General features: G+C 41.2%; 1 protein-coding gene across 3 annotated transcripts in view; it reads right to left on the reverse strand.

Annotated features, from left to right (window-relative positions):
• Window positions 1–27,957, reverse strand: part of scai (suppressor of cancer cell invasion) — a 182,030-nt gene that overhangs the window by 101,371 nt on the left and 52,702 nt on the right. For all 3 annotated transcript variants that reach the window (XM_072565864.1, XM_072565865.1, XM_072565866.1), the window contains one exon: window positions 9,745–9,881. In XM_072565864.1, the coding sequence (XP_072421965.1) occupies window positions 9,745–9,854 (110 nt within the window). In that variant the 5' untranslated portion in view covers window positions 9,855–9,881. The remainder of the gene's footprint in view (window positions 1–9,744; window positions 9,882–27,957) is intronic.

The raw sequence follows: 27,957 nt of genomic DNA on the forward strand, positions 1-27,957 counted from the left end.
TGTCCCCTCATAAAACCCTTAGACTTTCAATGAACAATTCTCCTGGACTCACTACTTCACTCCCCCACCCCTCCCTCCACATCTCCCACCAACCCACCCCATCTCAGATAACTTGGAAGGACCCAACTGACATGTGACCAAATCCCCCATTGATCTCTGTGCAACTCTGGCTGGCTTGCCATTAATCACCAGACTGGTTGAATCTGGCCTGAAGGAAGTCCCCATTGACTTGGCTGAGGACTACACGCATTGCTAAAACGATCATTTCTTGAAGTCTGAAGTATATGCAATGTTTGTGCCACGTAGGCTGCTGGAACATACTGTAGGTGTGCAATTAGCATGTTACTGTACAATAATATATATATCCACCTCCTTGGCTGATTACTGCTTGTAACCATAACAAGCTGCTTTGCTGTGGCCTGCAGTAAAAAGCAAGGCAAGACAGAAGGAATGTGAGATTGTTGGTTCTGAATGAAGCAGCAATGCATACAAAAGCAGACAAGGCATGCCAGTGATGCTCTGAACATCCAAGTGGGCACAAAATGAGAGAGAAAGCTAAAGGCTCCAGAGATGCATCCTGCTCCATACCATGAGATGGTTTCCGGTCTCTGTGCACAAAGTGGCCTGACAGCAGCAGATGGCAATGAAAAGTGTCATGTACTCCAAAAAATTGTCAATGGCGTATAACAGTACTGAAGTAGAGAATTTTATTTTAAACGAATCGGAGATGTGGTGAGGCTGGTGCGCAACCAATGCCAACCTCCGTGAACAGGATGAGATGTTAGAGATGGCTGGCCAAGGTGAAGACCAGGAGGCATAAACAGAGCTGCAGCTGCCAGATATCCACTGTTCATCCAGTGAAACCAGGATGGTGATGACCATCAGTAATCTCCAACTCCTGCAGCACTCCTTATCCTTCCATGCTCTGTTGTGTTGCGTTCCCTTCACTATTATTATCCCCTTGGCAACCCAACTCACTGCCTGCAATTCCCACAAGCAATACTCTACCATTCATGTCAGGAACAGTCACACTTAGTTTCTCACCACTGTATGGTTGATTCTGAAATTGCATATAAAGCAGGACAGAAATTAGCACTAATGAGATTAAATTCTCACCATTCAAACCTGGAGTGGAAAATCAGACTTTATCCTAAGTCATTTTTATGATCTTGCCCTATTTTCCCAACAGACTCATCATTGTCCACAGGGACTAGGAAAATTCAGTCCATAGCCATTTCTGAAAAAAAATTAAATGTTTCAAGAGCACACGGTGGCACAGTGGTTAGCACTGCTGCCTCACAGCGCCAGAGACCCGGGTTCAATTCCAGCCTTGGGGGACTGTCTGTGTGGAGTTTGCACATTCTCCCAGTGTCTGTGTGGGTTTCCTCCAGGTGCTCCGGTTTCCTCCCACAGTCCAAAAATGTGCAGGTTAGGTGAATTGGCCATGCTAAATTGCCCATTGTGTTAGGTGAAGGGGTAAAATGTAGGGGAATGGGTCTGGGTGGGTTGATCTTCGGAGGGTCGGTGTGGACTTGTTGGGCCGAAGGGCCTGTTTCCATACTAAGTAATCTAATCCAAAGCACCATTCAAGATTTCACTGGAGAAAACAATCAGAAGCAATTTTGCTCCTTTTTGCAATGTCACCACCGTAGTGACAAATCTCAAAAGTGATATCCATCCACAAAAGGAATGGCATTGTCTAAAAGTCTACAAATATACCTTTTATTATTCTTGGTGTGGGCTGCACCATACTGGATTATTTTAACTCATTCCTCCATAATTAAACAAAAAAGCAATTGCAGTTCGAGAAATGCAACTCACTGAACAATCAAGATAGTAAAATATTACATATTTTTTCCAAAGGAAACTTGTAACAGTCTTTGCCTCATCAGGAGTCTCTATGCACCATTCTTGTGTAAAAGACTTTACTCAAGGCATTGGTTTATAATTTTCTACAACAGCCAGTAAGGGTCAAATGAGAGCATGCAGCAGTGATACTTCAACTCGTCTACCTATTTGTGGAAACTTGAAAAGGAAACTAAGAAAGTTCACCATTTGATAATCCAGTCAGGTTACAACTCAACATTCCACTCTTTTTCCAATATTTGACATTGACTTGCAATATTTAGACATTTAACTCTATTTTCATTGTTATACATATGACATCTTGTACAAACATCTTGTAATGAGCCTCATTATGTTTAAAGATCCAGAATTATGGCCAAAATAGAAGATGACTATACATGCTAATGTCCAAATAGCTTTGGAAACAAGTTAGTCAGTTCAAGTTTATGTTCAGAGAAGAATCAACTATGTCTTGTTATATTGTATTGGCATTATTAAAAGAAAGCACCTTAATTGACTGATACTGTAAATAATGTAAGTGACCTCATTTCTTAATTTAAAAAGAATTATTGCCATAATCTATCATTGCGTAGATCATGCGAGCAATATTACTGTCTGAAAAGATGGAAAATTAATGGGCCATGGAATGAAACAAAATCCTTTTTGACGATAGCTTATCAGCCTCAATGGCCTTGCATTTCACAGCAGGCAAGGATGCCTTTATGATGAATTCACCCATCACATCTTCTTCCAGCCATTTTCATGCATTTCTATTTTGCCTCATGCCACTATACTGGAGAAATTGGAAAAGGATCCATTCATTCTAGCTTGTTGTCTTTAAAAGAAAAACAAGCTAATTTTTTTTGATGACTGACAACATGCTATGATACCAGTTGATGTTCATCCTGGACAAGTCATTTCCCAGGCCTGAACTTGGCTTGATAGATCGTGCTTTGGTTTTTGCAAAGTGGTCTCATGCTGAAACATAAGCTCTCAATTGCTTGAATGGTAAAACAGATATTTATTAACAATTAAGTGAGGACAAAATAAACCAAACTAACACAAAATAATAAAAATATAAATGCATTAATCCCAAAACACTCATTTTTAAATTGAGAAGTCAAGGAACAATTTTTTGGACAGTACCTAAAAAAGATCACTTATACAGTTCTCACAAAAAAAAAGCCCATCTTTAACATCCCTGTAGGTTTAAGTCCCTTGTGACTTTAACTTACAAACTGGGACCGCAGATAGCTTCTTCCTGGAGGTATTAGAAATCGGAGATTAAACATACTCAGCTTTAAATAATGTTTCCAGGATTTCATTCCAAAACTTCTGGCGAGGGCTAATGTTAATTCCTCACTCTAAGGTAATCTAGTTTCACTATATCCCTCCCTTTCTCAGGAGCAGTGGACTATACAGCATTTTCATCCAAGGACTTCACAAAACTGCTGAAAACCTCACTAAATTTAAAAATAACAGATAAGTGAGGGAGAGTTTAAAAAGAAATCTCCATAGGTAAACCATCAAAAAGATTTATCGTGTAATTATTAACTCCAGACACAAAGAAAACCCATATTATTAGTTCAAAAACTGAAAATTCAAACTTAGAATAAATTACATTAAAATATATACATAAATCAGAGTCTAGGTAACTAAGTAACATTTTCTGACTTTCATTGACATTATAGAAAAATCATAAACTGCCACGTCAAATGAATGTTTAGTTATAAGTTATTTTCATCCTTTTAATAGCTATTGTGACAACTATATTCTATACAAACTTGAATTACTTTACATAGCTTCAAAAGTAGCTTATTTATTTTCAAATTTGAGATTGCTTCAGGTTCAGTGTAGTTACTATAGATTTCATCTCCATCTGAACTATAATTATCAGAGACACTGAAGCTAAATTTGCATATTAAGACCATAAGACATAGGAGTGGAAGTAAGGCCATTCGGCCCATCGAGTCCACTCCGCCATTCAATCATGGCTGATGCGCATTTCAGCTCCACTTGCCAGCGTTCTCCCCGTAGCCCTTAATTCCTCTAGACAACAAGAACCTATCAATCTCGGCCTTGAAGACATTTAGCGTCCCGGCTTCCACTGCACTCCGTGGCAATGAATTCCACAGGCCCACCACTCTCTGGCTGAAGAAATGTCTCCGCATTTCTGTTCTGAAATGATCCCCTCTAATTCTAAGGCTGTGTCCACGGGTCCTAGTCTCCTCGCCTAACAGAAACAATTTTCTAGCATCCACCTTTTCAAAGCCATGTATTATTTTGTACGTCTCTATTAGATCTCCCCTTAATCTTCTAAACTCCAACGAATACAATCCCAGTATCCTCAGCCGTTCCTCATATGCTAGACCTGTCATTCCAGGGATCATCCGTGTGAATCTCCGCTGGACACGTTCCAGTGCCAGTATGTCCTTCCTGAGGTGTGGGGACCAAAACTGGACACAGTACTCCAAATGGGGCCTAACCAGAGCTTTATAAAGTCTTAGTAGTACATCTCTGCTTTTATATTCCAACCCTCTTGAGATAAGAGACAACATTGCATTCGCTTTCTTAATCACAGACTCAACCTGCATGTTTACCTTTAGAGAATCCTCGACTAGCACTCCCAGATCCCTTTGTGCTAAGAATGTAATATTCTTAGAATGAACTGCATGAATCAAATTACTATTTAATATTTAGTGTCCTTAAAATCATAAAGTACAATATTTTTCAGCCACTGAATTATGATCCCCATAGAGGTCAACAAATAAAAATGTACCAAATTTACCAAAAAACCCCGAAAGAAAAACTAATGAAGAAGATTTTACTTTAATAATCAAACCAAACTCAACACAAACGAATCCTGAATTAACAGACAAGTCATGGTGAAAATATTAATTACATAGCAAATAGCAACTACATCAAGGATATGATTGATAAGGTGCCTCTTGGGAGGCTGTTGATGAAAGGGAGGGCCATGGTCTTCGAAGTGAGCTACTGGCATGGATTGAGGATTGGCTATCTGACAGAAGGCAGAGAGTTGGGATAAAAGGTTCTTTTTCAGAATGGTGGTTGGTGACAAGTGGTGTCCCACAGGGGTTAGTGCTGAGGCTGCAACTGTTCACTTTATATCTCAATGATGTGGATGAATGAACTGTGGGGATGCTGGTGAAGTTTGCCCATGATACAAAGTTAGGTGGACAGGCAGGTAGTATTGAGGTGGTGGGGAGGCTGCAGAAAGATTTAGACAATTTAGGAGAGTGGTCCAGGAAATGGCTGATGAATTTCGATGTGAGCAAACGAGAGGTCTTGCACTTTTGAAAAAAAAATACAGGATGGACTATTTTCTAAACGGTGAGAAAATTCATAAAGCCAAAGTACAAAGGGATTTAGGAGTGCTAGTCCAGGGTTCTCTAAAGCTCAACATGCAGGTTGAATCCGTGATTAAAAAAGCGAATGTAATATTGTCATTTACCTCAAGAGGGTTGGAATATAAAAGCAGCGATGTACTTCTGAGACTTTATAAAGCCCTAGTTAGGCCCCAATTAGTATACAGAGTCCAATTTTGGGCCCCACACCTCAGGAAGGATATACTGGCAATGGAGCGTATCCAGCGGAGATTCACATGGATGATGCCTGGAATGGTAGGCTGAACATACGATGAATGGCTGAAGATCCTGGAATTGTATTCATTAGAATTGTGTGTGTGTTGGGGTGGTTGCAACCAAAAGAAGTTGCATCAAGACACTGTTCAAAAAGGGCCACAACACACTGCAGCACACCAGAACTGCAAAAAGAGGAAGAAGAACACTTCTACAATGTATTCATCAAAAACGGATACCCCCGCAATTTCATCAACAGATGCCTAAGGGAAAGACAACGAAACGAGGACATGCCACAACCCAAAGGACTAGCCATGTTACCATACATCAAGAACATTTCCGAACTGACAGCCAGACTACTACGACCACTAGGACTCAGAACAGCACACAAACCAACAGCCACTCTCAGACAACTCACCAGGACAAAGGACCCGATACCCAGCATGAGCAAAACCAACGTAGTGTACAAAATCCCATGCAAGGACTGTACAAAACACTACATAGGATAAACAGGAAGACAGCTAACGATCTGTATCCATGAACACCAACTAGCCACGAAACGACATGACCAGCTATCCTTAGTAGCCACACACGCAGATGACAAGCAACATGAATTCGACTGGGACAACACTACTATTATAGGACAAGCCAAACAGAGAACAGCCAGGGAATTCCTAGAGGCATGGCACTCATACACAGATTATAATCAACAAACACATCGACCTGGACCCGATATACCGGCCACTGCAGGAGACAGCTGGAATGGACAACCGGAAGTGGCAGAGACAAACTGCTATAAATGCCGGAGGAAACATCACAGAAGCGCTTCACAGGAGGCTCCCAAGCACTGAGGATGTCATCTAGACAGGGGACCAAACGTCTGCAACACAAATTCCCGGCTGGGCGAACAGAACCACAATGATGCTATCAGTATCCAGATACTGCTTACTCCTGTGAGTCAATGACAGTAAGCCAGAGTCACAAGTTGTCCACGAGCTGAATGTGCACCCCGAAGCATAAAGTATCCTTGCTGCAGCATTACAATGACAGTTGCTTGTACAGTCTAAAGGGCAGCACTGACATGCAGAAGCAAACCGTAATTTAATTGGGGATGTGCCACAAAGGTTCCTAAATGTTGGATACCAATGTTTGTGGTTGTGGAGTGCATGTGGCTCATGCCTACAGAGTGTGCCTTAAACGCACATGGAATCTAAAGCAATTTAGCAAGTTGGATCCAAAACTGGCTTTGTGGTTGGAGACAGAGGGTGGCGGTAGAGGCTGTTTGTACAACTGGACACTTGTGCTCATTGCAATACTACAAGGAATCAGTGCTGGGGTTACTATTGTTCATCGTTATTATAAGAAGGTATTGACAGATTGGTCAGATGGGTAGATCAGTGGCAGATGGATTTTAGTCCTGGTAAAGGTGAGGTCATGCATTTTGGAAGAAGTAACAAGACAAGAGAATATTTAATGACTGGCAGAACATAAGAAACCAAGAAATACAGGGACCTTGGAGTGCTTGCTGATGGATTTCTGAATGCAGCAGCAGCACAGGTTAATAGGAGAGTTAAGCAGATGATACAATTGCCTTTATCGATCATGGCATAAACCATAATAGTAGGGAGATTATGTTAGAGTTTTGGTTAGACCACAGCAGAAATACTGTGTGCAGTTCTGGTCATCACCACATTCCAGGAAGGACAAGATTGCAGCAAATGGATTGCAGAAGAGATTCACCAGGATATTGCCTGGGATAGAACACTTTAGCTGTGAAAAAGAGGCTGAATAAGCTCAGGTTGAATTTTTTTTCAAAATAGCAGGCAAGGCTGAGAGTAGACTTGATTACCTTAGATTATGTGGGGTATGAACGGAGTGGACAGAAAACAGCTATTTTCAGGTGAAAGGTAGAAGGTTTAGAGCAGGTTTGAAGAAAATAAAACTTCACCCAGAGGGTGATGGGAATCTAGAAAGCAATGTCTTTCATGATTTAATTGCATGTAACAATTAGTAATTTACTCATTTTACACCCTGGATGCCACTTACATTACACTAGGATCATAGCAACACAGCAATAAGTTTGCACCTACTAATTCCAAGCACAGTAAAAAGGGGTCAAACACTGCAAGCCATAAGGTTAAAACACAGAAAGTCAGTCAGTCACGTCACGCAATTTCTTAATAAATTCTGATCAATCAGTCATAACAGACTGACATCAAGTCACAGAGTCATAGGGTTATACAACACGGAAACAGATCCTTTGGTCCAACTCATTCATGCTAACCAGATACCCTAAACTGATCTCTTTTGCCAGCATTTAGTCAGTATCCCTCTAAACCCTTCCTATTCATATACACATCCAGATGCCTTTTAAATGCTATAAAGTCGTATCCACCTCCAAAAGTTCCTCTGGCATCCACCCTGTGCATGAAAATGTTGCCCCTCAGGTCCCTTTTAAATCTTTCCCCTCTCACTTTAAACATATACTCTATAATTTTGAATACCCCCACCTCCGGAAAAGACTTTGGCAAATCACCCCGTCCATGCCCCTCCTGATTTTATAAGCCTCTAGAAGATCATTCCTCAGCCTCCAATGCTCCAGTGAAAACAAGTCTCCACTTATTCAGCCTCTCCCTACAGCTCAGGACCTCCAACCCCAACAACATTTTTGTAAAGATTTTCTGAACCCTTTCAAGTTCACCAATATCTTTCCTACAAGCAGTTAAAAATCACACAACACCAGGTGATAATCCAACAGGTTTATTTGAAAGTACTAGCTTTTGGAGCGCTGCTCCTTCATCAGGTAGCTGATGAAAGGAGACCAGAACTGAAGGCAGTATTTCAACTATGGTGTAATCAAAGTTTTGTCAAGCTCCAACATAATCTTACATTGACCATAACCTACTGTTAGAGTCAATGCCTTGACTGATAAAGAAAAGTGTCCCATATGCTTATCAACCGTATTAACCCGTCCAAGTGCCTTCAGGGATCTGTGAACAAGAACCCAAAGATCTCTGTATTGCTTGGAGATACCTTGGTGTTCTACCATCCATTAATTACTTCTTTTTATTTTGCTTTTATGCTGTCCTTGACTTCCTTTGTCAGTCATGATTGCCTCATTCTCCTCTTAGTATGTTGTTTCTTCCATGGAATTAATTTTTGCTATGCCTCCTGAATTATCCCCAAAAGATACCAAAGATAAAAGACATTGTATCAGAAAAGGTAATTGCAGCAAAGTGACATTTCTATCATTTGGAATCCCCACCGAACCTATTTCAAATTCAGGACCACTGAAATAATTAAGCATGCTTTAGACTGTACATGCTATGGGATCTTTTAGCACAAGGTATTACTGAAACTGCTTGATAGTAGGAATGCATAGTGGGAGTCAAGCTGGACTCAGATGTTAACATCAAACTCTGATTCAGAGTATTGCATTATTACAACGTAACGTCAAGAATTTAGTTCTTTATGAAGGATTTGAATTCTTCATTTTAAGGCACAAGACATTGGAAGTTCCTTTAAAAATTGCAAACTAAACATTTTTTCCTTAAAAATGTTCATTCATAATAATTAGCATTTGCAAAATTAATTTATTTGCTTTTTGAATATCACTTTTTGACAACTTTAAACCATCTTTCCTTTCCCGTAAAACACAATTTACAATAGCATCTTCTTCCGAGTAGATCAAACTTTTTGCGCATTTTGGCAGCATTGAACACAATGAGCACACAGTGCCATTTGTTGTCACCAACAGAGCTGTAACTCCTGATTTACAGCCCCTCTGAAGCATTTGCAGCTTCTACTTCAACAAATGATTTGCAGCTCACATAGTAACACCACATCATTAGAGCTCACATGCTGCACCTTTCAGAATAATATCACAGTTCCCAGGAAAAGATTAGCATGTTCACTCCACAGATTCGCAACATATTATTTCTTGAATAAAATAATTTAATATTTTCTTAATTGGATAATAAAAACAGCCCACTGAGTTCACCCTCCAGACTTCAAAACGTTTTCTCAAAGAGCATTTTTGTCCTGGATTGCTTGTACAAATTATTTGACAGTTAGAATAAAACACCAATTTACAGAAGTAATGTTTTCATTAGAACAATAAAGGTGAAAATGATTTGAGCTTTTTGAACAGCTTTAAAAAGAATCCAACTTTGATATCCATTAATGGAGCACAAACATATGACATATAGTACATCACAGGAAAATTGTGAAAGAAAATATTGAGTTAACGGTCACTAAAAATTAACAAAGGAGAATCCAATTGATTTAAAACACTGACCTTAACCCATTGAAGAGCTGTTTGGATTTATCTAATAAGTAACAAAAATCAGTAACTGTCTTCCTCTCTCCCAATGGAATATCATCATCAGTTCCTCCACCTGCTGTCATGGTTCCTTCCAGATTTACCACTAGAAACTAAGAATAAGCTTTATGTTAGTATCTTCAACTGCAAATATTATTTTGCAAATTTCAATATGGACTATACAAAAGCCAAAATTTTCACAGAATAATAAGTTTCACAATCAGTTCAACCAAAGGAATGGTGCCTAATAAATTACATTGGCTTTGGTACTTAAAAAATTAGGGCTCAATCACGGGACAGGAAAGATCAGTCACTGCATAGTGAAGGGACACAGACAGTTTCAAGGTACATGTGGAGATGTAATCTCACTAATTTTGCTTGATTAATATTGTACTCCAATAGCAGTTCTGCACGTTTGGCACTGGAGAAATCTCATAACCACAATAAATATGAATGCTATTAAGCAGAAGGATCTTTTGCATAATATTCTTCACCACCAAATGATCTGTTAAAACCCAAGGGTAACAGAAATGATAGTCACTGAAGGAAAGTATTGGTACCCAAGGTGCAGTGATTGTAATGAAGTCAGCCAAGTGGATATCACAGAATATAAATTTGAGAACAACAAATGCTAGAGATGACATTGGGTCAGGGAGCATCCACAAAGAAAGAGCAAGCTAACATTTAGAGTCTAAATAACCCTAGATGCATCATCTAGACTCTAAACATTAGCTTCAAGCTTCAATCTGCAATTTGAGAGGGAGTGGGTACAATCGGAAGTGACAATATTTCAGTTGAATAAAGGGAAATATGGAGCTATGAGGGAGCAACTGGTCAAAGTTCAATGGTGCAATACCTTAACAGGGAAGACCGTGGAGGAACAATGGCGGATATTTCTGTGTATAATGCAGAAGTTGCAGGATCAGTTCATTCCTAAAAGGAAGAAAGATCCCAGGAGGAGACATGGGCGGCTGTGGCTGACGAGGGAAGTAAAGAAACATATAAAGTTAAAAGAGAAAAAGTATAACTTAGCGAAGATAAGTGGGAAAACTGAGGACTGGGAAGCTTTTAAAGAGCAACAGAGGATTAGTAAGAAGGAAATACGCAGAGAAAAAATGAGGTACGAAGGTAAACTGGCCAATAATATAAAGGAGGATAGTAAAAGCTTTTTTAGGTATGTCCAAGGCAAAAAAATGGTTAGGACAAAAATTGGGCCCTTGAAGACAGAAACAGGGGAATATATTACTGGGAACAAAGAAATGGCAGAGGAATTAAATGGGTACTTCAGATCTGTGTTCACTGGGGAAGACACAAGCAATCTCCCTGAGGTAACAGTGGCTGAAGGACCTGAACTTAAGGGAATTTATATTTGCCAGGATTTGGTGTTGGAGAGACTGTTATGTCTGAAGGTTGATAGGTCTCCGGGACCTGATGGCCTGCATCCCAGGGTACTGAAGGAGGTGGCTCGGGAAATCGTGGATGCGCTGGTGATTATTTTCCAGAGTTCAATAGAATCGGGGTTGGTTCCTGAGGATTGGAGGGCGGCTAATGTTGTGCCACTTTTTAAGAAGGGTGGGCGGGAGAAAGCAGGAAATTATAGACCAGTTAGTCTGACCTCAGTGGTGGGAAAGATGCTGGAGTCTATTATAAAGGATGAAATTACGGCACATCTGGATAATAGTAACAGGATAGGACAGAGTCAGCATGGAGTTATGAAGGGGAAATCATGCTTGACTAATCTTCTTGAATTTTTTGAGGATGTAACTCGGAAGATGGACGAGGGAGATCCAGTGGATGTAGTGTACCTGGACTTTCAGAAAGCTTTTGATAAAGTCCCACACAAGAGGTTAGTGAGTAAAATTAGGGCGCACGGGATTGGGGGCAAAGTACTAGATTGGATAGAGAATTGGTTGGCTAATAGGAAACAAAGGGTAGTGATTAACGGCTCCATTTCGGAATGGCAGGCAGTGACCAGTGGGGTACCGCAGGGATCCATGCTGGGACCGCAGCTTTTTACAATATATGTTAATGATATAGAAGATGGTATCAGCAATAACATTAGCAAATTTGCTGATGATACAAAGCTGGGTGGTAGAGTGAAATGTGATGAGGATGTTAGGAGATTACAGGGTGACCTGGACAAGTTAGGTGAGTGGGCAGATGCATGGCAGATGCAGTTTAATGTGGATAAATGTCTGGTTATCCACTTTGGTGGCAAGAACAGGAAGGCAGATTACTACCTCAATGGTATCAAATTAGGTAAAGGGGCTGTTCAGAGAGATCTGGGTGTTCTTGTCCACCAGTCAATGAAGGCAAGCATGCAGGTGCAGCAGGTCGTGAAGGTGGCTAATAGCATGCTGGCCTTCATAACAAGAGGAATTGAGTATAGAAGCAAAGAGGTGCTTCTGCAGCTGTACAGGGCCCTGGTGAGACCACACCTGGAGTACTGTGTACAGTTCTGGTCTCCAAATTTGAGGAAAGACATTCTGGCTATTGAGGGAGTGCAGCGTAGGTTCACGAGGTCAATTCCTGGAATGGCAGGATTGCCTTACACGGAAAGACTGAAGCGACTGGGCTTGTATACCCTTGAGTTTAGAAGACTGAGAGGGGATCTGATTGAAACGTATAGGATTATGAAAGGATTGGACACTCTGGCAGCAGGAAACATGTTTCCGCTGATGGGCGAGTGCCGAACCAGAGGACACAACTTAAAAATATGGGGTAGACCATTTAGGACAGAGATGAGAAGAAACTACTTCACCCAGAGAGTGGTGGCTGTGTGGAATGCTCTGCCCCAGAGGGCAGTGGAGGCCCAGTCTCTGGATTCATTTAAGAAAGAATTGGATAGAGCTCTTAAAGATAGTGGAGTCAAGGGTTATGGAGTTAAGGCTGGAACAGGATACTGATTGGGAATGATCAGCCATGATCATATTGAATGGCGGTGCAGGCTCGAAGGGCTGAATGGCCTACTCCTGCATCTATTGTCTATGGTCTATTCTCTCTCCACGGATGTTGCTCGACCCACTGTGATCTCCAGCATTTGTTGTTTTCTGTACAGATTCCAGCATTTACAGTAATTTGCTCCTACAGAACGGGAACTGTTAAATCTGGTCTAATTAGGGAGACCTGGCTGATAGGAAAAAAAAGGACATCTCCACACTGAGAACTGGCTCTGAAGCAGCTAGATCAGAGTCAATAACTTTCCATGTATAAATAAAGGTTGACTTGGTGACAGTATACCGGCCCTGGTGGAGTTACTTCAGTGGCGATGAGAGTAAAGCTTGTTCTTGAAGAAATTCTTAAGTTAGAATAAGCATTTCTGGAATCATGTCATTACTTGGGAAGCTTGAATTGTTTGATCCTGGAGTTGAAGACTTGGCCCAACATGTGGAAACAATGCATTATTTTTTCCAGGCAAATGACATTGGGGCAGGTGAAAAGTGATAAGCAATTCTCGTGACAGCTTGTGGACCCACAGCTTTTTCAGTTATTAGGAGCCTAATTTTTCCTGAGGCGACAGATACTAAAGCCTTTCAAGAGATGATGGATTTAGTTAAGGAATACAATGACCCCAAGCCTCTGCAAATTCGGAGATGCTATCACAGTTTTAGTTGGCCGTTCAAGAACGAGGGGAATTCATATCAGAACTTTTTACCAGGTTAACAACTGACAGAGGCATGTGACTTTTGTTTAACCCTTAAGATGTTGAGAGACCATCTGGTACATGGGACTAATGATGCAATTGCACAATTCTGCAAGGCCCATCAGTGCCACTACCTTACTGGTAAAACTAGAGGCAGAAATCAGAAGGCAATCATCAGATCACTTTGCAAAATGGGCAGCACTGGTCATATTAATTGTGAAGCACGATTGGTCGACCAATCTACATGGGGATTTCAAACAAACGTTAAATACCATTTCACAGCTGGATAAATATCCACTCAGAGGATATATACGCAAAACTGGCAGGGGGTGCTGACCTTCATGAAGGTGGACATGAGTCATACAATTGCAGGTTGATTAGGATTCCCAAAAGTATGCCATAATTAATACATTTTAGGGTTTGCACCAATATATGAAACTGCCATTTAGGATACTGTCAGGCTGTGCAATTTTTCAGTGCAGATGGTGCACATTCTACGAGGTCTATCCCAGGTTGCTATTTATCTAGATAAAGTGCCAATAACAGGGAGGACCAATAAGGAGCACTTACAGAACTTGAATGTAGCACTTAAACCTTTCTCCCAGGCAGGAAAAATGTGTGTTCCAGGCACCCATGTCACCTACTTGGGTTAGTCAACAAGACTGGGTTATACCCATTGTAAGATAAAATGAGGGCAATCAAAAGGTAACCTGACTCCTACGTTCATACTAGAGGTAAGGAATTTCCTTAGACTCATGAATTAATACAGGAAGTTTATACATAATCTAGCCTCCATCCTAGCACCTTTACATCCATTTTTTTTAACAAGGGTCAGACTTGGACATGGTCGTATAGCTAAGCAATAGCCTTCAGGGAAATGAAGAAACAGCTACCGTCCTCAAAAAGGTGCTGGCACACTATGATCCCAAGCGAAACCTGGTTTTGACATATCATGCCTCCCTGAACGGCAGGGTAATACAGGGTAGTATTAGCTGATAGCTGACCCAATGGAAAGGAACACCCAGTAAACATATGCATCCAGTACTTGAGCTAATACAGAGCGTAGATATGCCCAGATAGAGAAGGAAAGTTTGGCAGTCATATTTAGATTTGAGAAGTTCCACCAAACCATTACAGGTGTATGTTATTAATAGTAATTGACCATAAACCTTACTAGGTCTACTTAAAGGGGACAAGGCAGAGTTGCCCGTAGCTTCAGGCCAAATTCAGCAGTGAGCTCTAATAGCAAGTGCACACAATTACAAGTTGGAACATCATCCAGGAGGCCAAGAAGCAAATGCGGATGCAAGGAGCTGCCTCCCACTGGCGATAAACAACCGGTGGTACCAGTATTGGAAGAGCCCATAATGGCTTTATATTTTCTGGACACAATCATAGTTGGCAATATTAGACATTGGACACGGATAGATCTGGCCCTGGCAGAACTGAAACAGTTGGTGGGGATACAGAAAACCAAAGGGTTGTCAAAACAGAATTAAAACCTTTTGGACCTGGAGAGACCAGAACACAGTAGAGAATGGCACATTATTTTGGAAAGCAAGAGTGATGGTCCCAAACAACGGTAGCCACCAGATAATGGCTGAATTCCAATAGGCTCATCAAGGTGTTTCCAAAATAAATATTTTCATGCTGAATGATTCTATGAATCTATGCTGGCCAGAATTGGATACTGACATAGCTGCATTGGTCCAGAGTGCCAACAAGGACAAAGACTACTGCCACCAGCAGCCCAACATTCATGGGAATAGCTACATAAATCTTGGGCTCAGTTACATGTCGATTATACAGGTCCCTTCATGGGCTCAATGTTCTTGGTCATTACGGACGCCCACTCAAAATAATTTGATGTGCAGAGAGATCATTTATCAAACACGGGGAACGATGATAGAAAAACTGCATTCATATTGATTTGATTTCATTTGATTTTATTGTCATGTGTACATAATGTCACCAGACAAGATGCCATCCTAGGTTCAAGTGCCTAGGTAAAGAATCATAAGAACAAGGTAGAATGAAAAAAACAAAGTTAAAAGTTAAACATATAACTATAGTACAGTGACACCTTCTTAGTTTTAAGCAGGAAAACAAAGAATAAAGTTGGACGTTCAAACATTATAGTCTTTCCTAAGTGCTTAGCCATTGGGACCCCGCTTTGAGGAATCACCTCAAGACCAGAAGTGCATGCTGAGGCCACACCAGGCCAGAAGGTCGCCCTGCCGGTCTGGGAGGTTGCCTCACTGGTCTATGCTGAGTCAGAGGTCTGTGGCTGGGATAACAAAGAAGAGACAAGGAATTTTTAAAAAATCAAAACAGAAGAAGAGGGGGAAAAAAAGGAAATGGACAGAGCTGGCGCATTCCGAAGCATTCTACTCCGCCATCATCTTAGACACTGTTGCAACACATGGACTCCCAGAAGTGTTGGTCACAGATAATGGGCTATCGTTTACCAGTATGGAATTTGAGTATTTCCTAAAGTCGAATGGCATTTGTCATTTAAGGACAATGCCATATCATCAGATAAAGCAGTTCCAAGTTTGAAGGTAGGCTTAAAGAAACAACCCACAGTTTCACTAGATACCAAACAGTCTTGGTTCCTATTTGATTACAGGACCACCCCTCATACTGCAGGGAAAGCTCCAACTGAGCTATCAACACCATGTTAAATCTGACCTTCCCAGACATGGGGAGATATGGGGGTGAAACAGCATCAGGAATGCCGATGATGAACACAAGATTCTACTAAGACAGACGCTTTACTTCAGGGGATGAAATTTGATTCAGGAACCACTAAAATGGATAAGAGGTAAGATTGATGTGAGGTGAGGTCCAGTATAAAGTTCAGGTAGGCGCCAAGGTCCTGAACAAGCATGTGGACCATACGAAAGCGGGATGGGAACAAAACATGTCTGGCTCCTCAGAAGAGTCAGAAAGGCTGGCGGAACCAGTGGGTTCTCCCTCTGTCAAGTGTTGAAGACACCAGAGATGGAGATGGACAGGGCAGATGTCACCGCCTTGACACCTTTGTTGTCTGAAGAGGAGATGAATTTCTTCTGAGATGCCAGAGATGTGAGAGGCGAGCTACTGTGCATTACATGCTGCCTGTATCTGAGGCAGAGTCAGAGGAACCGGACACGGTGCTAAAAAGCCCACAGGAACAACTACACAGAAAAGAACTGGCCGATGTCCTCTGACTCAGAGGGAGAGGGTTGTAGTAATTATAATAATGTGGATCTCTCAGAATGAGTTCAGATTGAACTGCCCATCAGATAGCCCTGGCTAACATATAAAAACAAGAGTGTCAAATATCCCCACACTCAGTTAGCTCTGAAGGAGTGGGATCACTATCAAGGACTTCCTATGTGCAAATAAAGGGTGACTTAGTGATGGGATACCAATGCGGTGTTATTTCACAGTGGACTGGTGATAACCCCTTCAAGACCCCTTTAATCTCGTTATACAGCTCATCGGCCATTGCCTGTTACCAAGGGATCGTTTCACCACAATCCTTTATAAAACAGAGAAGGGCACTGCTGGTCACTGGCCACTTGGGTATTTCCTTTCTTCCAGATGGTGGAAATTGAATAAAGATTTGTACACCTGTTGTCTTTCACTGTCTCACATCTGCGCACACACACACAGCATGGGTGCTGGGGAAAATATAAGCACTACCGCAGTTAGGCAGTAGTGTGGGGGGTAAAAAAAAGGGACAAAAAAAAAAAGAGAAATATTAACAGAGGATTTCAAACCACCTCAGTTCAAGGGAATGACTGTGCTGGCTGGTGCTACAGTCAGTGTGTTCCTGCTGATAACTCTGTTTTGGAGGAGGAGAGTTTTCTTTTTCTTCATCCCGCCACCCCCCCTTTCCAGAGGAGACTAAAAAAAACAGACCGAGGCCCTTTCTCGTTACCTCAAGGACCTTCTCTGATTTTGGTTGCACTTCAGCTCCATGCTACTGATCTTTGGGGACGCATTGTGGCAGGTCAGAGGATCTCCTCCTGAGTCTGCTCCTGGGCCTAGCTGGCTATAAATAGGTCCAGGCAGCAGGGAATGGAGGGGGTGATTTTAGCTGACTGCCTGCCCCTCTCCCATGATCATGTTGTTAGGACTACTGTAGCCACAGTTACACATGGACAACAAAATAGTCCAACTCCCCTTAATTGCAGTACAAGGGCCAAGTCCCAATCTTTTACAAAAAGGCTGGTGACAGATGGGTACTGGTAATCTATCGTGAAGTGTTCCAAGAGGGCCTCCGGAAGATAAGATACCAAAGCCAAAATCAATGTTGATCCAGAGGCCCAACTTAAATAGTTCAAGGCACCACTGTTTGCTATTGCCCTACATGCCAAGTTGAGGCAGAATTGGAAAGTCTAGAGGAATTTGGCATAATGCACACAGTACATTTTGTGGAATTGGCCATGCCAGTAGTCTCATTTGTAAAATCTGGCAACTTGGTCCATCTGTATGGGGATAATGAGTTGACAATCAAAAAAAAAAGTTCCCTGCTTGGATACCCTATGTTACGCACAGAATGATGAAAAGCTGGTTGGGGGTTACACACTTTCAAAATTGAATATTTGCTGTGCCTATCTCCAACTGGAGCTTGAACAGTCATCCAGAAGGTAAATTATGATAAGACATAAAAGGACTAAGTACACTTGCTTGCCCTTTGGGGTATATTTGGCTGTGCCATCTTTTAAAGGGTAATAGAGAACATTCTAAGGTGCCCAGATTGGCAGTCTATCTGGATTACATATTAATCTCAGGAGCTACTGCAAAGCAACAGAAAGTTTGGATGAGGTGATATGGCATTTTTCTGTGTTAGCATTCAGCTTTTTTTTTAAAAAAAGGGAAAAACGTGAATTCCAGGTAAACGAGGTAACATTCCTCCGGTAAAGAATCGCCAAGGACAGATTGTAACATGTTGAAGAGTAGGTGAAAGCTATAAAACAGGGCTCTAACTCCAAGGAAAACAACGGAGTCGAAGGTTTTCCTGCAGGGAAATATAGTCTGTGAAAGGAGCATGGATGGTGCGGGGGGGGGGGGGAACCTCTGACTCGGAAGGGGAAGGATGTTATGACCTCCTTAAGACCCATGGTAAATCAATAATTAACCTCCCAAAGGAGTTTGTTGAATGAGTTCCCTTGGTAACAATGGCCTTCCCAGCTGGAACTAATGACCTGAGTCATAGAGTCCCTATCCCTGAACTTGGAGGCCTATACTCAAGTCCCACCTGCTCCAGAGGTGTGTAATAACATCTCTGAACAGGTTAATTAGAAAAATAGTTTAAAATTTTTTTAAAAAAAGCAAATCCACTCTTCCATGGTTAGGTTTTTGTGTCAGGGTGTCATTGGAGAAGAAGCATGACATGTCCATCAATGCTCTTGATGTCTTTAGAGAGAGGTGGGCATTGTGGGGGATACAGTGCTTTATTTTCCCATAAATTCTATTTTGATTTGACCTCTTCCCATTCTTCCTATTCCTCCCCTTCACTTTTGATGGTTTTCAATGCCTTTAACAAGATTTGCATGTAAATATTTAATTAGCTGCATGGGTGATTACTGGTGGTGGTTAGTAGTTTACAAAACAAAAATCAAAATAAAACAAAATAAAACAAAACAAAAAACAGTCACAGCGATTTGCAAGATGTGAAGATCAGTCATTTGTGCGTAATAGCACTTCAGAGTACAAAAGAGTACAAAGCCATCAATTCTAATCTAGTGATTAGAATGGATGGCTTTGAAGTATGTAGGGAAGAGGTCCGGGGAATACTGGAAAGGGTGAAAATAGATAAGTCCCCTGGGCCTGATGGCATTTATCCTAGGATCCTATGGGAAGCTAGGGAGGAGATAGCGGAGCCATTGGCCTTGATTTTTATGTCGTCGTTGTCTACAGGAATAGTGCCAGATGACTGGAGGGTAGCGAATGTGGTCCCCTTGTTCAAGAAGGGGAGTAGGGACAGCCCTAGTAACTATAGACCAGTGAGTCTCACTTCTGTTGTGGGCAAAGTCTTAGAGAGAATTGTAAGGGATAGGATTTATGAACATCTGGATAGGAATAATGTGATCAAGGATAGTCAGCATGGTCTTGTGAAGGGCAGGTCGTGCCTCACAAACCTTATTGAGTTCTTCGAGAAGGTGACCAAGGAAGTGGATGAGGGTAAAGCAGTAGATGTGGTGTATATGGATTTTAGCAAGGCATTCGATAAGGTACCCCATGGTAGGTTACTGCAAAAATTACGGAGGTATGGCATTGAGGGTGCATTAGAGGTTTGGATTAGGAATTGGCTGGCTGGAAGGAGACAGAGGGTAGTAGTTGATGGTAAAGGTTCATCTTGGAGTGCAGTTACTAGCGGTGTTCCACAAGGATCTGTTTTGGGACCATTGCTGTTTGCCATTTTTATAAATGACCTGGAGGAGGGGCTTGACGGCTGGGTGAGCAAGTTTGCAGATGATACGAAAGTCGGTGGAGTGGTGGACAGCGAAGAAGGATGTGGCAGGTTACAGCGGGATATAGATAAGTTGCAGAGCTGGGCAGAAAGGTGGCAAATGGAGTTCAATGTAGCTAAGTGTGAAGTCATTCACTTTGGTAGGAATAATAAGAAGATGGATTACTGGGCTAATAGTAGGCTACTTGGTAGTGTGGATGAGCAGAGGGATCTTGGTGTCCATGTACACAGCTCTCTGAAAGTTGCCACCCAGGTAAATAGTGCTGTGAAGAAGGCATATTGCGTACTGGGCTTTATTGGTAGAGGAATTGAGTTCCGGAGTCCTGAGGTCATGTTGCAGTTGTATAAGACTCTGGTGCGGCCTTATCTGGAGTATTGTGTACAGTTCTGGTTGCCATACTATAGGAAGGATGTGGAGGCACTGGAACAGGTGCAGAGAAGGTATACCAGGATGTTGCCTGGCATGGTAGGAAGATCGTATGAGGAAAGGCTGAGGCACTTGGGGCTGTTCTCATTGGAGAAAAGAAGGTTTAGGGGCGATTTGATAGAGGTGTACAAGATGATTAGGGGTTTAGATAGGGTTGACAGTGAGGACCTTTTTCCGCGTATGGAGTCAGCTGTTACTAGGGGACACAGCTTTAAATTAAGGGGAGGTTGGTATAGGACAGATGTTAGAGTTAGATTCTTTACTCAGCGGGTTGTGAGTTCATGGAATGCCCTGCCAGTATCAGTGGTGGACTCTCCCTCTTTATGGTCATTCAAGCGGGCATTGGATAAGCATATGGAGGTTATTGGGCTAGTGTAGGTTAGGTAGGCTTCAGTCGGTGCAACATCGAGAGCCGAAGGGCCTGTACTGCGCTGTATTTTTCTATGTTCTATGTTCTAAGAGAAAAAAGCAGACACATCCTGATCACTTTTGATGGTTTGCATTTCCCATAATAGGCTTTGTATGTCACCAATTCAATACTTACATAGATACTGGTAGTTGATAATAGTTTTTAAAAAAAAAAAATCAGTGATTTTGATAATGGGAAGGTTGCTTAATTTAGTGTAATAAAACTTCTAGTGAGAAGAAAGGTAAAAAAAAGACCCAACCCCCTTCAATTTTGATGGTTTGTATTACCCATAATGGAATTTGCATGTAAATATTGAATTGGCGATACAGGTGTTTTTACTGGTGGTGGATAGTCATTTTTTAAAAAGCAAAACAACATGTCACGGGTGATTTGGTGGTGGGAAAGCCACTTATCTGTGTACATTAATAAGTCTGGATATGAAAAAAAACCCATCCAGGCGGGAGACGTGCTTTATTTTCCCATCCAAGTCCACCTTGATTGAGCCCCTTCTGTCTCTCCCTACCTCTTTCCTATTTTTGCATTGCCCTTAACAGTCTTTGCATCTAAATGGTGGCAGTTTTAAAAGGAAAAAAATGTTAACTTTAGGGGTGGGGAAAGTCATTCACTCAGCACTTCTGGGTAAAGGGAGAAAAAAAATTAAAAATGCAGACCCTGTATATATTGGTTGTGGGCTTTTGAACACCTCTTAATTATTTGAAAAATCCTTTATTGTGTTTTTGGTTGCAATTCAGCCCTATGTTCCTGACCTTTGGGCATCCAATGGAGAGGGGTGTGGGCAGAGCAAAGGACCTTATTAGGCTGGCTATCAACAGGTCCAGGCAGCTGGCTGCGGAGGGGGACATACCTGCTGCAGTCTGCCCCTCTTCCATGGATATGTGCCTGGGTGTCCTAACAGTCACTGGGGAGATTTGGGGGTGGGAAAGTCATTCAGTTGTGTGAATTAGCACTTCCCAAAGTAAAAAGAGAAAAAAATGCAGATCCAGGGAGGGTTGGGTTTGCAGAACCGTCAGCCCCTGACTGGGACTAGCCTATGTATAAGCTCTTGAAGCATAAGCCCTTCATTCCTGATGAAGTGTTTATGCTTCAAGGGCTTATACATAGGCTAGCCCCAGTTAGGGGCTGACAGTTCTGCAAACCCAACCCTCCCTGGATCTGCATTTTCTTTCTCTTTATTTACGTTGGGAAGTGCTAATTCACACAACTGAATGACTTTCCCACCCCCAAATCTTTACCCCACAGCCCTTCTTCCTGATTCTCCTGCTTCTCGATGCTGCTTGACCTGCTGCACTTTTCCAGGACCACACTCTAGCCTATGTATGGCATGGGTAGTAGCTCTACTTTGGTTCAACAGTAAAAGACATTCTTTTTCAGCCAGGCATCCCAAGTTACGACTGGGCCAGTAGTACAGTAAAGATTAAATACGTTCAATTGGACTGCAGTACAGGGGAATTTTTAATTTAAAAATGCATCAGGGATTTAAACTTTAAAAAAAATGCTTTGGATGAAAGCAACATACTGGTATTTTCATAACATATTCAGGAAAAGCAAAACCTCCTGTGTGAAATAGGAAAATAAGTACAAAGATGGAACTTAACTATCAATGAACAAGTCACCCATAAAGCACAAAAAAACTACACTCAACACAATCACAACACAAAAGGATCATCATTTCTATGTAATAACCACATTTCAAAAGTTACCAATAAAAATTTTCTAAGCATAATAAGAATCATTTTAAACTACAAAACAAGCCAAGAAAATAGTGGATTGATCATTTACACAAATAAACAAACAGTCTTAAGCCCAAAAAAAAAAGCCTTGCAATGCTCAGAATTCCCTCAAGGTTTTACAAACATGACCAAATCAATTTTCTAAACACTGATACCTTAAGGCAATTTCAGAGAACTGAACATTAACAGAACAGAATTAATCATCCCTGATTAAAAAAACATTTAAAATTAAAGCTACATCAAAAGAACTTATATTATTACAGCATGCCTTTCACAACTACAGAATGGCTTTGAAGCCAATGAAATATCTCTTTGAAGTGTGGTTACTGTTTCGTTTAGAAGGTGCAGCAGCAGATTTTACACACAGGAAGGTCCCACAAGAAGATATTTGAACATATGTTTCTTCATATATGAAAGCGAAATTGAATGAGGAATAAATATTTCTCAGAGCATTCAGCAGAAAAACCTCTGACTTTTTGGTTGATAAGTGCAATGCGAAATTTTACCAAATGGTAAAAAAAAGGCTTTCATTTAGTGAATGACAGTAACTCCAATAATGTTATAGTGAAATCAGTCTGAATTATGTGCTCAAGTCTCTAAAAGGGAGTTTCAATCAATAGTGTAATAATTAAGCCAGGTCTGACTTTTAATATATAAAGGCAAATATAAACAAGTTGCACAATGATAAAAATAAAAAGTTAAGAATTTGAAAAAAGTAACAAAGTATATAGATGACAAGGAGGCATATTAATTTTTGTTTTTGCATAGTTATATTTAAGTTCAACTGTACAATGGATTCCACAGAGTGAAATGGCACACATCCAAAATTGCGCTCTTCACAGAGGTTACATACAAAAATTGCAGGAGCTAGGTGATAAATAGAAGATGAACTCCAGTTTCAGCTCATTATGACTGGACGCAGTTGTGTTGAAGCATGTTCTCAGAGTAAATTAGAGCACATAATTAAGGATTCTCACTTTGTTGAATACCAGCCTTGAAGAAGATTTAACACCATTAAAACAACACTCAAAAGCATGTAACTCAAATGCTGCAGCACAAATCACTGATTAACTGAAGATGATAATCTCCCGAAGAGGCTGTTGATCTTGCAAGTGCTTTAATTGAATCATACAGTATGTGAGAGACCCTTCAGCCTTCAAATCTGTAAAAGTAATTTTTGCCACCTACACACAATTAATTGCCATGCTCATAGCATGCAAAAATATGATTCTTATCCTTTTATATGTGAAATGATCAGTCATTGATTAGGTAATTACGCACATCAGTCACAACTCAAACCATACCCAAATGAGATCGGCAGTCAGGATATTACTTTATAATGGTTTCAGGATTTGGATGACACTGATAAACTTAGTCTGTGCACTCCTACTTGACAAGTGGTAATTATTTTCCATTTTTCTTTTACTTTTCTATAATTACAAATTGGCAGCATGCTGAACCATTTCAGACAGCACTAAAAAAGCAGCCCATCTGAAACTGGAGTCCTGAATAAACCAGACCTGATATGGATGACAAGTTCCTTTCAAGGAAGGGCAGCTACATAAAAGTCAAAATTTACATGCAATTGGCAGATGTGAGCCACTTTCTTCTAATTGCAGCCCAAAAAGTACAGCATTTATTGATCATATTTTCACAACTTTTGCTCTGATTTGAACTCTGGATTCAAACCTTGAACATTATACTTCTGATAAAATTAGAATCACATAGACAAAGTATATATTAGCTTGCCCTGCACTTATTGAAATTTTCCAGTCAATACAAGCTTTTCACAAGTAGAGAAGGATGTGGGATGAGGAGAATACTGAAATCCCAGTAGATCGGTTACTGTAACGTTCCTGTTTAAGGAGGGAAGGAGGCAGAACACAAAACTGTAGGCCAATTAACCTGACCTCAGTCGTTGATAAGATTTTAGAGTCAAGTAAAGAGGAGACTGCAGATTACTTGGATTTGTATGGTAAAATAAGGCTGAGTCAGCACGGCTTAGTCAATGGGAGGTCATACCTGAAATACCTGGTGGAGTTCTTTGAGATAACAATAAGTTAGACAATGGAGAATCAGTACATGTGATCGATTTGGATTTCCAGAAGATCTCTGACAAGGTGCTGCACAGGAGACTGTTAAATAAGTGTTCATGCTACTTGGGGCAAAGTACTGGCATAGATAGAGGAGTTGCTGACTGGCAGAAGGCAGACAGTCAGGATAAAAAGGTTCTTTTTAAGGATGGCAGCTAGTGACTAATAGAGTTCTACAGGGGGTCTGCGTTGGATCCAGAATGCATTTAGATTAACGATCTGGACAAAGAAACTGAGGGCACTGTTGCTAGGTCTGCAGATGACAAACAAAGGTGGAGGGACAAGGAATGTTGAGGAAGTTGAAAGACTTGGACATGGTATCAGTGTGTGTTAAAAAAAGTGGCAGGTGGAATACAATGTGGGAAAAGCGTGAGGTTGTGTACTTTGGTCAGAAGAATAGAGGTGTAGACTATTTTCTAAATGTGGAAAGGCTTCAGATATCTGAAGCACAAAAGGGATGAGGGAATCCTAGTTCAGGATTGCCTTAAGGTTAACATGCAGTTTCAGTTGGCAGTTAGAAAGGCAAATGCATTGTTGGTGTTCAATTCAAGACACCGAGAAAACAGCAGCAAGGATGTACTGCTCAGGCTGTCGAAGGCTCTGGTCAGACCACTTTTGGTATACTGTGAACAGTTTTGGGCCCCATATCGAAGGAAGGATGTGATAGCTTTGGAGGGAAAACCAGGAGGTTTATGAGAAAGGTCCCAGGGATGAAAGGTTTGTCAGATGAGAGGGTGAGGATTCGGTGTCTGTACTCAATGGAGCTTAAAGAATGCGGGAATCTCATTGAAACATACAGGCTATGGAGAGCCCTGGATACGTGGGAATGGAGAAGATGTTTCTGAGTAGGAGAGACCAGGACTCGAGGGCACAGCCTCAAAGTAAAAGGGGTGACTCTTTAGAACACAGATGAAGAACTTCTTCAGCCGGAGGGTGATTAATCTGTGGAACTCAGTCTCTGAAGGATGTGGATGCCAAGTCATTTACTCTAAGTCAGAGATAGACAGGTTCCCTATTGTCTAAAGGATCAAGAGCGACAGGGAAAAGGCAAGACAATGGGACTGAGAAACACGTCAGTCATGATCGAATGGCAGAGCATACTCATTAGGTCAAATGGCCCAATTCTGCTCCCACATCTTCTAGTCTTATAACTTCATCTAGCTCCAAAGTATTCAATCATGATCAAAGCATTCAATCATAATCGGCACTTAAATGTACAGTAAAAGCCAAACCCTCAAGCCTTCACAGCTTTTTAATAACTGCTCCAAAGTCTCTCTTGACCATCCTCCACTTCCTAAAGTACAAAATGATCTAAAACTGTGTTGATCATCTTATACTGGTCACTAATTGTTCTTTTTTTTTATTGGCCTCAAAAGATTCCCAGTTCAATATCTCCAATTGTAAAAAAAACGAAAAACATTTACTCCCTTTATGCTCTTGCCTCTCCTAATCTAGAACTTCCTCCATCCTGGCAACCACAACTCCAGCTAAACAACTGTCCTTTGGCCTCCATCTCTTCATTGGTGGCTATAAATCAGCTACTTAGAATCGACATGCTGAAGTTTCCTGCTTAAGCTACTCGATCTCCATTTAAGTCTCAGTGAAATCCTCCTCTGGCCAAACTTTCTAACATTTTCTTTGACACAGATCTACATTTTTAAGTGCATTGGTTACACCTCAAAAAAGTGCCTTGATATTTTACAATACTGAACAATATTTAGACACATGATCTGCTATTTGCCACAGCCTCTCACATAGAACCAAGTTCTACATTTAAATATTCGACATGTCAAACAAAACAAAAACTTGTGTTTACACATTGCCAACCACAACCACCAAGATATCTTCAAAGAAAACCAAAACTAATTGTGTTCTTCTAAAGTTCAATTTCAATTATAATATAGGCAACAAAAAAGAATGCTATCAATTTTGAATACACCAAGTCCTAGAAACAGTAAAGAAGAACAGTGGCCAATTGATAAGATAAATATGTCTGGAACATATGGAGCCCTTGTTGTTCTTCTTCAAATACCACATGTATGCGTGATGGAGTCATAAAGTCAGAGATGTACAGCATGGAAACAGACCCTTTGGTCCAGCTCATCCATGCCGACCAGATATCCCAATCCAATCTAGTCCCGCCTACCAGCACCCAGCCCATATCCCTCCAAATCCTTTCTATTCATATACCCATCCAGATGCTTTTTAAATGTTATAAATGTACTAGCCTCCACCACTTCCCCGGGCAGCTCATTCCATACACGCACCACTTTCTGCAGGAAAAAGCTGCCCCTTAGGTCTCCTTTATATCTTTCCCCTTGCACCCTAAACCTATGCCCTCTAGTTCTGGACTCCCCCACCCCAGGGAAAAGACTTATCTTTTTATTCTATCCATGCCCTCATGATTTTATAAACCTCGACAAGGTCACCCCTCAACCTCCAACACTCCAAGAAAAACAGCTCCAGCCTGTTCAGCCTCTCCCTATAGTTCAAATCCTTTAACCCTGGAAACATCCTTGCAAATCTTTTCTGAACCTTTTCAAGTTTCACAACATCTTTCCGATAGGAAGGAGACCAGAACTGCACACAATATTCCAACAGTGACCTAACCAATGTCCTGTACAGCCACAACATAACCTCCCAACTCTTGTACTCGATACTCTGACCTATAAAGGAAAGCATACCAAATGCCGCCTTCACTATCCTATCTACCTGCGACTCCACTTTCTTCAATATGTCCCTAAGACTCCTATAGTTCAGTATTCTCTCACTAGTGCGATGAAATGTCAGCCTGAATTATGTTACAAAATTGGATACAAAATTGGCTTGGACATAAAAGACGACAGAAGTTAATTGTGAAGAGGTGTATATCTGTATGGAGGTCTGTGGCTAGTAGCGTTCTGCAAGGATCAGTGCCGGGACCTCCCAGATGGTCTGTTGAGTAAATTTGCGGGTCACATGGAAATTGGTGGCATTGCAGACAGTGATGAAGGTTATCAAAGGAATGTAGATGAATTGAAAAGTTGAGCGACGAAATGGCAGATGGAGTTTAATCCAGCCAAGTGCAAGGTGATGCATCTTGGGAATGCAAAAACAAGAGAACAGTATACAGTAAATGGGACAGTCTTTGGGAGCATTGGTTTCTATGTTGGGGTGCAAGTCCATAGCTCCTGAAAGTGGCAACATAAGTGGTCAATGTCGTAAAGAACATGTACAGCATTCATCGATCATGGCATTGAAACAAATCGTGTTGTAGCTGTAGACCTTAGTTAGGTCATATCTGAAGTACTATGTGCAGTTCTGGTCACACTAAGATTATTGTGGAGGCTTTGGAGAGGTAGAAACCAGGATGTTGCCGAGATTAGGGTGTAACAGGTATAAGGAGAAGTTAGACAAACTT

The sequence above is a fragment of the Chiloscyllium punctatum genome, chromosome 49 (assembly GCF_047496795.1).
Source record: "Chiloscyllium punctatum isolate Juve2018m chromosome 49, sChiPun1.3, whole genome shotgun sequence".
In the NCBI taxonomy this organism is placed as follows: Eukaryota; Metazoa; Chordata; class Chondrichthyes; order Orectolobiformes; family Hemiscylliidae; genus Chiloscyllium; species Chiloscyllium punctatum.